General features: G+C 36.7%; 3 protein-coding genes across 3 annotated transcripts; 2 read left to right on the top strand and 1 right to left on the bottom strand.

Moving 5' to 3' along the window:
* Nucleotides 1-882: 882 nt before the first annotated feature.
* Nucleotides 883-6,631, bottom strand: LOC133864613 (probable serine/threonine-protein kinase PBL7). The gene is made up of 5 exons (XM_062300998.1): nt 6,471-6,631; nt 5,330-5,520; nt 2,691-2,880; nt 2,152-2,543; nt 883-1,593 (listed from the first exon to the last, which is right to left on the bottom strand). Exons 1-5 carry the CDS (start codon nt 6,559-6,561, stop codon nt 1,330-1,332), a joined length of 1,128 nt encoding a protein of 375 aa, XP_062156982.1. The 5' UTR covers nt 6,562-6,631; the 3' UTR covers nt 883-1,329.
* A 4,973-nt stretch (nt 6,632-11,604) lies between these two features.
* On the top strand, nt 11,605-12,621 carry LOC133863383 (uncharacterized). The gene is made up of 2 exons (XM_062299325.1): nt 11,605-12,203; nt 12,315-12,621. Exons 1-2 carry the CDS (start codon nt 11,605-11,607, stop codon nt 12,619-12,621), a joined length of 906 nt encoding a protein of 301 aa, XP_062155309.1.
* A 661-nt stretch (nt 12,622-13,282) lies between these two features.
* On the top strand, nt 13,283-14,807 carry LOC133863382 (uncharacterized). The gene is made up of 2 exons (XM_062299324.1): nt 13,283-13,880; nt 14,095-14,807. The coding sequence occupies exons 1-2, from the start codon at nt 13,283-13,285 to the stop codon at nt 14,805-14,807; spliced, it is 1,311 nt and encodes a 436-aa protein (XP_062155308.1).
* The last annotated feature ends 1,279 nt before the right edge of the window (nt 14,808-16,086 follow it).

The following is a 16,086-nucleotide window of genomic DNA, read 5'->3' as shown; positions in this document are numbered from 1 at the left end:
AATTTTCTGCTGCCTCATATCATGCAATGCGAGTGTAAATAATTTATGCAGCAAATTATGAGAGAATCCATATAAAATCCACCTGTCCGGATAAGTAGTTGGATAGTCCCATAAGAGTTTTCTCACATTTGCTGAAGATAGTGGCATAACAAGTTCGCTCAGCATACGAAGTGAGAAACTTGACAGTCTTGAGCAGAAGCTGAAACAATAAAGCTGGAAAGCAAAATGGTTCGGGGCGGAGCTCGCCTTGAAATTCAGGCAGTTTCTAGTCCCGTCAGGTTCTTCCTTTGTCTAATTTGTTATGCTATTCCAACTTAAACCGCAGAAGGAAACAACATAAAGTCGTTTATTTCTATTTATTTTCCTTTTCTTTCCTCTTCCTAAAATTTCGAGTCCCTTAGAAGGCTGTTTGAAACCAAAGGAAAACGAAGATAGGTCTCTCCATCTTTTAATCCTCACATACATAATGAAGGCAAGATTTTCTCCCAGGTCTCGGCAACACCAAGGGACTGCGAAGCTTAGTGCTTGGCGATCCTCACTCAGTCACTAGCAGAGCAATGCCCAACTCTAAAATATAAAGCTCATAAAGGCAGTTCACAATCAGAAAGCATTGCGGGCACGTCTGTAGAAATGAAATCAAAACGAGTAATGTTACCCTTCACACCAGTTGACTTGGCACTTAAACCACGTCAACCAGTGTGAAATGACTGTGAAGAATAACATTATTCAACCAAAACAGATGGCAGAGTGGTGTTAGGGACTCATTCTTACTGTAGACCACTGGAAACAGCAATTTAACAGGCATACCACGCTATTGGCAGATGCCAGCAACTCAAGATTTAGACACGTAAATTCACATATGCACACTCTTAGAGCAGAATCAATTGAAAGGCATGAGGCTAAATATTTACCAACCTTTTGAAAATTCAACGGAGAAATGAGGATACTCTTCAAGGGGAATAATTTCTATATAGATACAAAAGCCCCAAGCTCAATTGTACATGAAAGAATCTCGAAGAGTGAGAGGAAGGTGAAAGGGAAAAAAGAATATATATATTTATATATATATTTCCTGTTGCAAGACAGTAGGACTGGCCATCTCACCTGCTATCTGGATTGATGCAAAACTTGAAAAACAGGCACACAGCAAGTGTGCCAGCAATAGCAAACCACTAAACTCCAATCCACCGACCTCTGAATCACAACTAACAAACCCATTTCAAGAACATCCCATTGCAGCACCACAGCTAGCTGGACGCAGCCGCCTCATCTTGGGCTTCTGAAGATGGAACTGCTTAGATAAGTCTTCTGGCTTGATCAGTCTCTGATCTACTGCTCCCTTCTTGTTCTAGGAGTGGAAGAACCCATGCGGAATGCCTGGACAGGTTGGGATTCGGGATCATATTTCTGAGACGCGAGATAAGTAAGTGCTGTGACTACATCAGCTATGAGGGGTCGCATAGTAGGTTGTTCCTGGACACACATTGCAGCAACAGCAAGAGCTTGATACAAGCCCCTCACTGGATATTGGCCTTGGAGCATAGGATCAGCCATCTGTGGAAACTTCTTTCGTTCTTTAAACAACGGCCGGGCCTGCAACATAGAGAAAACATTTACACTAGGTTCACACAAGAAACCATATTTTTGTCTAATTTTGCTTTTATTCATTAGATAACATATTACAATTCTACTTTCTTTCTTCTTCTTCTTCTTCTTCTTCTTCTTTCTTTCTTTTTCTTTTTCTTTTCTCTTTTTTTTTTTTTTTTTTTCTCTCTATGAGACATCTTTTAGTTATGCAGTCGGTGAAGAAAATCATTTCTAGCGCAAAATATGTAATACTTTTTTGCCAAAGTGGTTTTCCAATAATATGTGCTATTTAAGTTGACTCTTGAATATGAAAGGTCCAATTCACACTTAATCATAAGGGACCTTCTAGAAGTAGAATGATCATGGCATAGATAGCAAGTTAGCATTCCGGTATGAATCTCATAAAAGAAACAAGGAAAACTACACTAGTATATATGATCGTATAATAACCCACATCAGAACCATATACTTGTCTACAAGTTCTATATTGTAAGCCCCAAAACCAGAAGGTTAATATGTTTACCAACATAAGGTATCATAGCAGAGAATATGAGGCTCTCTTACCCATGCAACCAGATTGTGTTCCCCAGCAGTCTTTGAGTTGTCAATTGCTTTTCTGCCGGTGATGATTTCTAGAAGAACAACCCCAAAGCTATAAACATCTGATTTCAATGTAAGCTGACCAGTCATTGCATATTCAGGTGCGCAATATCCATAGGTTCCCATCACTCTCGTGGATACATGGGTCTTATCCCCAACAGGACCTAATTTAGCCAAGCCAAAATCCGATAGCTTGGGATGATAGTCTTCACCAAGCAAAATGTTTGAGCACTTCAAATCACGATAAATCACAGGGGGATTAGCTTTGTCGTGTAAATACTCCAAGCCCTTTGCAGCACCTGCAGCTATTTTCATCCTTGTATTCCAATCGAGTCTTTTTTTATCAGGCGGCAGGTCTGGCACATATAACAATGTCTTTAATTATTTTGCTTTTCTTTCTTGCATATGGAATATTTCAAGGAACAAAGGCATATGGAATGCCTAGGCTAGAAAATTATAAAATTTGGAATGAAGAAAAGGAATAGTATTAGTGCAGAATATACCATGTAGATGGTCTTCCAAAGATCCTAACGGCATGTATTCGTATACCAAAAGTCTCTGGTCCCCATCCGCACAATATCCAATTAAGTTAACAAGATTTGGATGGTGAAGTAGGCTTAGCATCAATACTTCAACAAGGAATTCTCTGTTCCCTTGCAGCCCATTACGATCAAGTTGCTTGATAGCTACAACCTACACAAAAACCAAAAAATGAAGGTTCAGGTCTTAACACAAGCCTCTATAGAAGTTCAGTTTGATCAACAATGAAAGTAAAGGGAATTTTTTTTAAGGAAAAAAAAAAAAACCCACCACCAATGGTCCTTGGACCAAATAGCATCTCCTTCCCCCATATAAACAAGGGTTGGAGGGTGTCAACGAATGCTAGCTTAAATAGCACCTCCTCCCCTATAAGAACAGGGCAGAGAATGAGGTCACGGGTTTAAGACCCATCGGATACATGTTAAGTTAGCAATTAAAAAGAAAGAAAAAAGAGGATGTTGGAGGGTGATATCATGGTTCACTCGTTTACATGTGCAAATGAGAGAGAGAGAGAGAGAGAGAGAGAGAGAGAGAGAGAGAGAGAGAGAGAGAGAGAGAGAAATCCCATGGCCAGGCAACCAACCTGCCAAGTTTTTAGCCAAGCTCACGCGAGGATAGCAAACTGTATAATTTTGATGTCTACACTAGCTGAAAATATAAATGATTTCTGGTGGGAGTTCTCTGCAAAGATTACCGTTGTGGTTAAATAGGCATGATTTAAAAGTATAAGCACTGGTTTGCTAGTATTTTTTTAATTTCTGCCACCTTTCTCCCCTTTCTGTTCAAAAGAAGTGTATTTATCAACACGCCGCTATTTCAGCAACCCCATCTAGAGGTGAGGTGGATGTGGACATGGAGGAAGAGAATGTGACAATGTTTTCGAGTAGGGTATTTTGTTGATAGAGGAACTGTGAGAGGAATGGTAGTCATGGATCTTGAAGTAGTAATATATAACGACCTAAGGAAAAACGCTAATCACATCTGTGCTATCACTTCAAAATAACTAATCAATTTAGAGCTTCCTTAGAATTCCTTATAAAGCCCAATTTCACCTAGAAATTATACAATGTAGGACTTAGTACCCATGAGTATCTTTATAAACTGCCAACTTTATGTGGACTACACATCTTTCCTCAATATGGGACGGGTGTTACAAATTTCTCCCTTAAACTCCTAACGTCCTTGTCAGGATCACGTTATGCGGTGCTGACAGTACCACATGACACTAGCCACATCTGCGCTATCCCCCCAAAATGACTAGTCAATTTGAAGCTTCCCTAGAATCTCGTATTTCACCAAGCAATTAAGCAACGTGAGACTTAGCACACATAGTATCTTTATAAACTACTTACTCTATGTGGGCTACTTATCTCTCCTCAATATGAGACTGGGGTGTTACATAGTATCAACTGTGTTAGTGATAGGAATGGCAGCCATGGTTCTTGTAGCAGTAGCAACTATGCCGATGATGGAGACATGATGACAATAGCAATAGTATGTGGTGGCAATTGTTAGATAAAGGTGGAAGTGTGTGCAGTTTTCCTGGTTTTATTATGAAGGATATTGCCACATAGGGAGCTATGATGCTGATGGTGCTAAAGCAACAGTGAGAGTGGCACAAGAGGTTGGTGGCTTGGTAAAAATCCTTTAGTAACCATCTCCGTCCACCTTTTCGGCTTAGGTTACTCAGTCAACAGACTCGGCTTAGGGTTCCAAACCTGCCCTATGGCTTAAGAAGAGCTTATAAAAGCAGTTGGTGTTAAACACGATAAGAATTCATTCTAACTAGTAGCTAGTCATTACACACAAGAAAGAGTTTTGGTTTCAGTTCAGTCTACAGTCTCCCCATCAGAAATCGGATAAGTCAAAATGTGGGCCAAGAGTAGACAGGACTTCATTTTGTATACAAGAAACTTTAATCTTGTTTTTGAACTTCGTTTAATTAGATAATAGATTTTTTCTTCCTTTAAAAACATAATAAATGTTCCCTTTGGATGCACATTTACTTAGGTGGGCCCTTTAGATACATGTTTGGAACATTTATTATTATTATTTTATTTATTTATTTTTATCAAAAAAAAAAATTGTTCCAAACATGCACCCAAAGAGCCCATCTAAAAATGTTTATTTAGGTGCTTCTAATAAACATTAGTTTTCTTCTTTTTTTCTTTTTTTTTTTCTTTTTTTTTTTTGAACCATTATTTTTATTTTTCTACGATGAGGAGTACATAGCTCACCCTTGCCATTGCAGTCAACCACACTAAATATTTGTAGCTAATGAATTTTTTTTCTAGCTTTTCAAATTTTCTATGATAAACATATTAAAAAAAGTTTTGTGATCATATTCAACCTTATCACAACATAGGCATCAGTAACTACAGCAAGGGCTTATTCTATGCAACCAAAGCCCTAGGAAAGGATGACATTTTGTTGCCAGTCTTATTCCAAATGTTTGAACTGAAAGGTGGGTTACTGACTGGAGCTTTAGTGGTTGTCTACACAGTAGCATATGCAAATAATCATAATGAAACAAAAATATATTTTTTAATGCATCTACGTATTTTCTATTTTGTAACAGTTATTTTTTGACAACTCAACAAACCTGATTGTTACTCTCCAATCGCCCTTTATATACTCGGCCAAAACCTCCTTCACCCAAAAGACAATCAGCCCTGAAATTCTTCGTTGCAGATGCCAATTCGCGAAATGCAAATGTTTGTGCAGCAATGCGATCAGATCCTCCATCTTTAGAGGCCTCCTTTACATCCACCGAGGTATTTAACTTCAATTTTTCTAAAGCAACAAAAACGCAAACATTCAGATAAGAAATACAACACAACAACCAACGAGTAGTATGATGCTGGTTAAAGTTAAAGGCCGTTTTAATTTGGATGCCATGAAAATGGAAAAGGCATAACCATATCATTAAGAGCTTAGAAAGAAAACAAAACATCACAAAATACCAAAAAAAGAAACCAAGAAGGATTTAATCTTGGATTTTTCTAACACACAAAACAAATAGGAAAAAATCTGCAATATTAATGTAGTGGAATGACTACGTCAACATCATTCATTGTGAAATAATAAACAATTTTGTACATAGCTTATGATCAAGGAAACCTCAGAAGAGAACATACTCTCCACCCACACCTTATAAGAACTGAAACAGAATCAGCTCCTTTGCAATAATTGACTAATGATTTTTCGCCTAATCTAACACAAATAATTCATAATTCAGCCAGTCTGATAAATGGTACAAATCCAGAAGCAATTAAATAAGTAATTTTGATACTGAAAAGGAATTCGTTACTTAAGAACAATGATTTGAAGCGAATCAAACTCTGGCAGTTGAAGGAGAAAAATAATCCCACCAACCCAAACAAAATCCCAATTGCAAGAGCACAGAATGCCCACAAAATCTTAGTCTTATTGTAAGAAAATTAATTTTGCAAACCCATTTCAGATGAAGCCAATAAAAACATGCACATTCATCAGCTGAAACAATTTTCTCAATAACAATCCCCACTGAAACGAAAGCAGATCACGACGGTATCAAAGACCCACAATAATGATCCAAACATTTAGGCAAAACGACGCTTGCCCATCAATCTCAAGCAACTATTCAATTACACATACACATAAGAGTTAAGAAATAATATGCCACTGGGTATGAGAGTGAAAATTAAACTTCAGTAGAGTGATAGTGTAACTGAAATTTGCTCTGTTTTTCCTTATAGAAGTACCTGAGGTTGATGAGATCGGATCGTTGGGCTTCTTGTTCTGCTTCTTCTTGGATTTTTTGTTTGATTTTCCAGGACAGAGGAACCAACCCATGGCTTACTCGCTGTCTTAGGTAAGATTATGAGAGAGATAGAGAGAGCGTGTGTGCGTGTCTCTGTGTAGACTGTGTCAAATTCAGACACAGAGCTATTCTAGTATATATCTTTTCATTCGGGGACCCTTTTGCAAATGTCATTGTCTCTTCCAAAATTGTTTCTTAAGCCCTCAAAAAGTCCTTAATTTTCCATTTAACTGCATTATATGATAACATTTTTGATTTGGCCCAAACTATATTTAAAAATGTTATATATTTTTTTATTATTAAAAAGACAGGGAAGAAGCACTAAACTTATAAATTATATATATATATATATACAAAAATAATAATAACAAATCACAAATATGCTGAACTACGAGACTACCAGAGCAACTCACTGTTTTGTCTTCAGAAATTCCTTTATTACTGACCAAGTCTTCCATTTTATTTATTATTATTTTTTTATAAAGTAAACTCTTCGAATTGCTTGGGCGCCTAATTCATTATCAACAAGGAACCAAATACTGTAATACAATTTTATCCTCTTAATTATGATTAAGGATAGTAATTTGTATTTATAAGTGGTCACGAGTATAAAATTATATAAATAAATATAAATACGATTTATTTAATTAATTTTATCAAACTGCCCAATAATAAGTATAACGAACAAACCTGTAATACGGACATGTAAAAGCATTAAAGCATGGGTGGCCATATCAACTTAATCAATTATATTTTGGGGGAATTTTTTTTTTTTTTTTTTTTGTCTCTTGAAAAAAGATTAATGGTAATTTCATGAACATCCTCTATAGAATAAATATAAAATCGATTTTCTCAAAATAAATAAATAAATAAATGTAAAATCGAAGCTTTGAAAGGGCAACTTTAGTCAAACCGCGTTTGACGGGTTTTAATTTATTAAAAAGAAAAGTTATTTTAATTGTTTTATCGTTTTTTAAAAAAGAAAAGGTATTGCGACTAAAAGCCGTAATTTATCGTTTTTATTATACAAATTCGGCTGCGTGGCTTCAGGGCTCAGGGAGCGAATCTTGGTCTTGGGTACTTTTGGCAAGACAAAACAAAAGAATGATCTACCAATGTATGTATGCGATCCATCTGCATGTAGGTGCATCCTATTACCTAGAATAAATTATATGTACTATATTTTTATTTTACTCTTATTTTAAATTTTTGGGTATGGTAATTAATGATAGAATATGTTTTTGAATAATGATATAAATCATACTTTTATCTTTTTATTATTTTATTATGTTAATGTGATATTGTTGATCCATTTTTAAATTAACAATTGTTTAAAAAAATAAAATAAAAAATAAATTGACAGTGTCACGTTGAAATAGTAGTAAGATTAAAATGAAGTTTATAGCTTACTTTTTTTTTTTCTTTTTTTTTATTCTATAATTCATATCGGCTGACGTAACGTGTTTTAAGTGACTCACACTAACTACTTAGAGGAAAATAATTTAAAAAACGCCATATTGACGAGTGTGACATAAAAATGTAATGAATAGAGATATGAAGTGTAGTATTATTCTTCTTCTTTTTTTATTATTTTTAACATAATTCATTTAAAATTCTCTAAATTCTTATATTAAAAATGCATATTAAAATTACATGATTTATAAAAAAACGCATGTAAGAAATAAAAATATATATAAAAATCATATATTATAAAGACACGTCAAAATAATCCACTAAGCTTTTTTTAAAAAAAATAATAATAATATATATGATATAATTTGAAAGGAAATTAGACCGTAGGTTTATGACCTCCTACTACTGGTGTACTTTGAATAGCTGGAATATTTGAAGCTATTTCTGTTCGTTGTCTTTTTCTATTTTCTTAAACCGCGTAACAGTGAGTTGGAATAGATTGGGATCTCTTCTGAAAAACGTTACTATTCTGTAAAGCTGGTGAGCAGTGGATATCGTGATTCGTGAGTGGGGGCTCTATAGCCAGTAAAGCCAGTAAAGCCAATAAGACAGCGCCACAATTCCAGAAATCCAGCACAAAAACAATAGGCCATTTATAGCTTACGTCAATCTCAATATGCCAATGCCATGGGTCCTCTCCATGACATTCCAGCGCACACACGGCGCTCTCCCTTTCAGTCACTTGGGACGGAGACTGTTCTTTGGCATTTTTTTTGGCATTTAAGAAAGAATTCATAATTATTATTTTATTTATGATCCACAACACAACACATTATGTTAGAAAATTGACATACACGTACAGCTGGCAGAATTAAAATGGTGTTTCTGTTGTACTAAAATTTGTTTGTTTTACGCGATTCTTTAGGGATTTCTCTTTCGTTCCGGCGGTGCATGGACTACACCGTTAGATCGATACTCTAGGGTAATACTTACAAACACTCATATATAGTCTAAGAACACTAAGAAATATGTGGAGAATGAGATTCTTGACAAGTGATCTGATGCATCAACCCATCCAATGGGATATTATTTATAGCCTCACCCTCATTGATGAGGAGAATTGAAGCAACCACTAGACGGCTAGAGTAATGCTCCATATTCACACAGCCAAACTTTGTAAGTAGTACGTAACACAAGCCCATTGTAAACGCCCCTCCATTTAACACATTATAACACAAGGATTGAGATAAGGTGCAATGTCTATGGTGCAATAGATCATATATGCAATGTCTAGGGTATTGCATTATGTGCAATTAATAGTTTTAATATGAGTCGTTTGCAGCTTAGATTCTGTCACATCATCATGCAAATACTCAATATTTTTCTGGAAGAGAAATGATACAAACCCAATCCCTATCTATCTCATTTTCAAATTCACTATTAGATTTGTAGAACCCACATTAGGTTCCACAAATCTAATGGTGGATTCGAAACTTGGTTTTTTTTTTTTTTTTTTCCTATTCGACGGATTCTGTTCAGTTCTCGGCAATACTTCCCTTGCAACAATCACTTAACGGTGGTTGTTGCCTTTGTCACTTAGGGCTCCTAATTGAGTACTTTTGCCATTGTTTACTGGCCACCTTGTGCGGTCTTTAAAGAGGCTCGGATCCTTTTTGAATCTATTGCCTATTATTTGTTTTCATATTTGTATTGCCTTTTCTGTTTGAGTCTTGTCGTTCGAGAGCCAACCCCATTTTGTTTGTTTTTTTCCATTCAACCCTTGTCTCATTATTGAATAGGAAATTTTTTTTTTTTGAAAAACATGCATGAAAGAATGACGTGCAGTATCAATCACGATGCGGTTGCCTCCATATTGCCTAACTACTTCGTGATACAAAGTTGGGAGTCTTGGAACGAAATAATGGTGAAATAAGCTAAGTGATGGCCGCGGGTACTTATCACACTTCATCAAACACATCTTTCTTTCTTTCTTTTTTCTAATGTTTCCAGAGGAGGAGAATGGTCGGAGTGTAAGATAGAGCAAATAATCAAACAGTTGGGGAATTGATACCTGCTCCAAATCAAACTTCTGAAGATAACGTTGAGGATGGAAACAGCAACTCAAATTCAGAACAAATAGATAACGCAGCAGCTAGCTCAAGATCATGATATAAACATAAATTCAAACTCAAGATAAGATATTTGATATTTGAAAGATATCTGATCATGTAATCTACTGCATGCATGCATAAAGATGTTTATAAATACAATTAGTTGAAATCTCAACATGAGTGTGAGAGAAACATTTTATATATCAAACACTTATTGTTCATTATCTAATGGATTGAAATTTCCTACAAATCGGTTTGTAATAAATTTTATACAATCCATATATAAGATTGACATGTGAGAAATACATGTTTTTTTTAATAAAATGTGATTTTTCACATTTTTTTTAATAGCATTAATAGAAAAACATATGATTTTCATATGTTTAAAGGACACATGTCACTCTTATAAGTGGGTTGTATGAAATTTCCTACAAACCCGATTCGTAGGAAATTCATGTCCTTATCTAATAAGGAGATCGTTCATTGTAGATACAGGTATCCCTTATTCCATATAATCCTGAGGGTTGTGACACTGGTACCCCCTTGTTTTTGAAGTATTGGGATAATGCCTCTACCTACTCAGATACTGATTTCTCTACTGGTGCTTTTTGGGTGCAAGTCCATGGACTCCCACTCGATATGACGTCTGAGAAAAATGCTCGTAGTATTGGTAGTTGTTTCGGTGATTTGTGAGACTTTTCGATTTTTGTTATGCTTGTGGCAGACTAGGGCATCTCTCCTTTTCTTGTCCTGTTGAACCCAGACCTCTTGATTCTGGTTTCTATGGTCCTCTTTTAAAAGTTGTTCCTCCAAAAGTTAACCTCGTCGATGTTTTGATTCCGTCAAGAACTCTTGCCAGGTTAGTTTCTCCGGCGTCTGGTCCTTCCCCCGGTTTTACTTCTTCATATACCACTTCAGTTTCGAAGAGCAGTATTCAAGATATTGCTATTACCTTAGGGTCTGAAGCCTTGTCTTTCTTATCTTCACCTGTCTTACCTGCCCTTTCCTCGACTATTCCGTCTCCCCACCCATCCTTGATATCAAAATCATATGATCATGCTGCATTTAATGAAAAGTCTCCCTTTGTCTCTAAAACTGCGGGCCCTCTTGTTGCTTCTACTTCCAAATTTCCTCTTGTTACTAATTTGTTTGACTTTTCTACCAGCTCTCACTCTCCTATTTCCTCCCCCACTTTCCCTTCAAACATGTGGCCCCATTTTCCCTTTTTTTTCCACCAATTCCCCCATTTAGTCTTAATGTAACTAAACCGACTTCTTCCCTAATTTCCCCTGCTAAATATTCCCTTGTTCCTCTTTCAAAAAAACGTTTCCACCCTTATCACAAACCAAAAGAATCTTTCGACCATTTCAATGCTCCTGTCTTACCACTCCTTAAAAAATCCAAATTTGAGTCACATGTGCTTGAACAAGGGGATTGTCTGGCTGTTTCAGTGGAGGGTGAAGTCCAGAATGGTATTTCTTTTAAGATTGCTTCTGATGTCACGTCTCCTGTTTCAAGGGTGGTGGGTGATCTCCTACCCCCTCTGTCACCATGAAAATTTTAGCATGGAATTGTTGTGGGTTAGCTTTGGCCCCGACAATTCTTGTTCTTCGGGCTCTTATTCGTTATTATCGCCTGGATTTGCTTTTTCTGTCTGAAACTAAGGTGTCTTCTTCACTTTTTTGGTTTTTGTTGCATGGTTTGGGTTTTGTGGATATGTTGAAAGTTCCTCCAGTTGGTTCTAGAGGTGGAATTTTTCTGACTTGGAAAGATGGAGTGGATTTGGAACTAGTCAAGCTCGACAGTCACTCGATTTGCTGCCTAGTTTTCTCGGAACCTTTGTCTACTCCTTGGATGTTTTCTTTTGTATATGCTCCTCATTTGATTTCAGAAATGTTTGATTTTTGGACTCGGATGTCTGAGTTGGGTAACTCTTTTGGTGGTGCGTGGCTTCTCATGGGAGATTTTAATTATGTTCTCTCTTTTTTTGAGAAGAGTGGTGGTCGTTCTTTTGGTTCTCCTTCTCATTTGGAGTTCTTAGATTTTGTTCACTCCAATGCGTTGGTTGATCTCGGTTTTGTTGGAAACCGTTACACTTGGAGTAACCATAGATGTGGAAGGGATAATATTCGAGAACGTTTGGGTCGCGGGTTGGCTAATCAAGATTGGATTTAGATTTTTCCAAATTCTCTGCTTAATCATTTTCCTACTTCTCAATCTGATCATTGCCCTATTTTGCTGTCGTCTGCTGGTACTTATAGGGATTTGCCTAAGCCTTTCCGTTTTGAAGCCTTCTGGACTAGGGATTTGTCCAGTTTTTCGGTTGTGACTAATGCTTGGCTTGATTCTGTGGTGGGTTCTCCAGCTCTTTCTTTGAGCAGGAAGTGGAAGAAAACTAAATCTGCTTTGAAGTTCTGGAATAAGCATCACTTTAGGCATATTCAGACCCGTATAAAATCCCTAATGGCTGATATTGGGGTTATTCAATCTGCTTTTCATTCTGTTGTGAATGCTGCTCGAGACTCGGGAGACTTTTGCTTCAAGGGGCCTTACATGAGCAACTTTTGAGAGAGGAAGTGTTATGGAAGCAAAAATCTAGAGAAACTTGGCTCTCTTGCACTGATCTCAACACCGGATTTTTCCATGCTTCTGTTGCATGTCGTAGGAGGTATAACTCTATTTCTTGTCTTAGAGCTGCTGATGGTTCTAATATGTTAGGTAGAGATAATATTGGTTCTTTTTTTGTGGATCATTTTAGTACTTCATTTTCTTATTTGAATCCTATTATTGATGATTCCCTTTCTGATTTGGTGAGTCCCGTTATTACTGCTGATGATAATTTGACCTTGTGCTCTATTCCTGAAGAAGCTGAAATTTTCTTGCCATCTCTGAGCTTGGCCTTAACAAAAGCCCGGGTCCTGATGGTATGACAGGCTTGTTTTACAAAACTTATTGGCAGATTGTCAAATGTAGTGTTGTGGCTTCAATTCAGTCTTTTTTTCGGGGTCGGTTTATGCTAAAGGAGTTTAATCACACTAATATTGCTCTTATTCCGAAGTTAGAGAATCCCTCTAGGGTGAACCATTTTCGTCCTATTAGTCTCACCAATTTCAATTACAAGATTATCTCTAAAATTTTATCCAATAGGTTTAAGCCTCTGTTGCATAAAATTGTTTCCCCCATGCAATCTGCCTTCCTCAAAGGTAGATCCATTCAAGACAATTCCATCATGGCTCATGAGCTTTTTCATACTATGAAGTATAAGAGAGGTAGGGGTGGTTTAATGGCTTTGAAATTGGATATGGAGAAGGCTTTTGACTTTTTGGAGTTGTCTTTTCTTCTTAAAATCCTTGATTTATTGGGTTTTCATCCCACTTGGATTAATTGGATTGGTCAATGTATTACAACTTCCTCCTTCTCTATTCTTTTGGATGGTTCCTCGTATGGTAACTTTAAGCCTTCCCGGGGTATTAGACAAGGAGATCCCCTCTCTCATTTTCTTTTTATTTTAGGCTCGAAAATCCTTTCTAGGTTGATTTTGCGGGATGTGGCTTTGGGTTCTCTTCAAGGTATTAAGGTGGCTCCCTTGAGTCCTCCTATTTCTCATCTTCTCTTTGCAGATGATGTTATGATTTTTACTCGGGCTAAGGTTCAAGATGCTAATGCTATTCTCAACTGTCTCTCTACTTACTCTAAGAGGTCTGGTCAGTGCATTAATTTGTCTAAGTCGGCTGTCTTCTTCAGAAAAAACTGCAGTGTTAATGCCATCTCAAAGGTGAATGTAATTCTCAATCTTCCTCTTATTCCTGTTAGGGCTAAATATCTTGGTATTCCTCTTTTCTTGTCTCATAATAAGAGAGATGCTTTTATGGACATAAAAGATAGGATATGCTCCAAGATTACTGTTTGGAAAGCCAAGCTTTTATCTCAAGCTGCTTGTACTACCTTGCTGAAATCTGTGGCTAATGCGATCCCTACTTACTTTATGTCTCTTTTCTTAATTCATAAGTCTTTTTGCTTAGAAATTACTGCTGTTATGAGGAAATTTTGGTGGGGTTTTCCCCAAGATAAGAAACATTCTCAAGCTTCTCTCTTGGGACACTATTTGTCAACCTAAAGCTTTGGGTGGTCTTGGGATTCATCCTTTGGAATTTCTCAATCACTCCTCATTAGCAAGGTTGGGCTGGAAACTTACTATTAATGATACTGCTCCTTGGGTTGATGTTCTCAAAAGCAAGTATCTTACGGATAATGTTCCTTTTTTGGAGGCTTCTTCTTCCCCTACTTCCTCTTGGCTTTGGAAGGGTTTGCTTAAAAATAGAGAGGTTGTCAAGAAAGGGGCTTGTATTTCTATTTCTAATTGTGCTCATGTGGATGTGTGGAGTTCTCCTTGGATTCCTTTGATACCTTATTTCAAGCCTAGACCTAATGTGAACTTGACTGATCTTCCTGGATTTTGGGTTGCAGATCTTATTATTCCTGGTGCTAGAGTTTGGAATATTTTGCTTCTGCAAGATCTCTTTGACCCCTTCACAGTTGAGTGCATTCTCAGCATTCATCTACCTTTCTCAATGAATTTTGATAAGTGGTTTTGGGCTCCTTCTTCTTCAAGTTTTTTCTCGGTTAAATCTGCCTTTACTATTGCTTGTTCTATATTGGGTCGGGTCTCTTCGTTTTCTTTTGAAGTTTGGCATAAGCTTTGGGATTTAAAGCTTCAAGCAAGGTTAAAGCATCTTTTATGGAAGATAGCTTGAAATATACTTCCTACCCGGGTTAATATTGGGCGTTTTGTAATTTCTATAGTTGATGCATGGAGCTTGGCAGTTTCCTTTTTGTAAAGGCCCCTTAGAAACTTTAAGTCATATTTTTCTTGAATGTTATTTAGCTATTTTCCTTTGGAACTCCTCTCCTTGGCCAAATTGTTATGTAGGTTTTTCTAATTGTCCCATTTCTGATTGTGTGTTGGCTATTCTTTTTCCTTGTGAAAAAACTAGCCATTCCTAAACATGATGCTAGAAGTTTTCAGTTATTTGCTTCCATTACCATGGATCTTATTTGGTTTTATAGAAATAAATTGATTCATGATGCTGTGTTTCCTTCTACTGCTAAGGTTCTGCATCAAATTTTGTTCAACTTGGATAAGCATATTTTGGCTTGGAATGATAGGTCTTCTCCTTCCCTTTGGTTTCCTCCCTTACTTGACTCTTTTAAAGGGAATTTTGATGTTACTATTAGGGGCTCTTTTTCTGTTGCAGCTGCCACCATTTCTGATTCCTCTTGATCCATTATTTTGGCTGCAACCCAACACCTATATTCCTCTGATGTTCTTTTGGGTGAAGCTACTGCAGCGTTACTTGCTACCCAGTTCGTAGCTACCTTGGGTCGTGTTGATTTTACTCTAGAGGGAGACCCTTTGTTGGTAACCTTAGCTATTCACAGTCCTCGTACTTTTTCTTCTTGGTGTTTTTGTAATATTGTTTCAGACATTAGTGTTTTTCTTTCTTCCTTTCAAAGTTGGAAGGCTTTGAAGATGTCACGTAGTCCAACTTTAGGGCACATGCTTTAGTTAAGTGGGCCGCAACCAATCATGTTTTTGGTAGGGTTCCCCCATTCTCTCTTCCATTCGGATCCAGAGTGGTAATGACCCTTCCTTGTAACCTCTTTCCCTATTTTATTTAGAAAAAAAAAAAAAAAACTAGTGCACAACCCCAAGATACATTGGGGTGGAACCCATACATGTGAGTCCCCCCATGTGTCTTGGGGTTATGCACCAGTTGTGTACTAGTTATGTTTTTAGCATTTCCCTAATTCCAAAGCCACAGCCGATTGAATTTTATACGTTTTCTTTGAAATGGAAAGAGAATAATAATGTTTTTGGCAAAGATAGATATTTACTTTTGAGTAGGTCAAGAATACCTCAACTTTTAATTTACTATAGGTAAAAAGGCAAATCAATTTATGTGCTTTATCTGAGTTGTAATCAGCTCATTCTGGTATTAAAATGAACTCATAAATTCTTGAGGTATGTTAAAA

This window comes from Alnus glutinosa, chromosome 3 (assembly GCF_958979055.1).
Source record: "Alnus glutinosa chromosome 3, dhAlnGlut1.1, whole genome shotgun sequence".
Lineage (NCBI taxonomy): Eukaryota > Viridiplantae > Streptophyta > Magnoliopsida > Fagales > Betulaceae > Alnus > Alnus glutinosa.
This window is presented reverse-complemented; position numbering and strand designations above follow the sequence as displayed.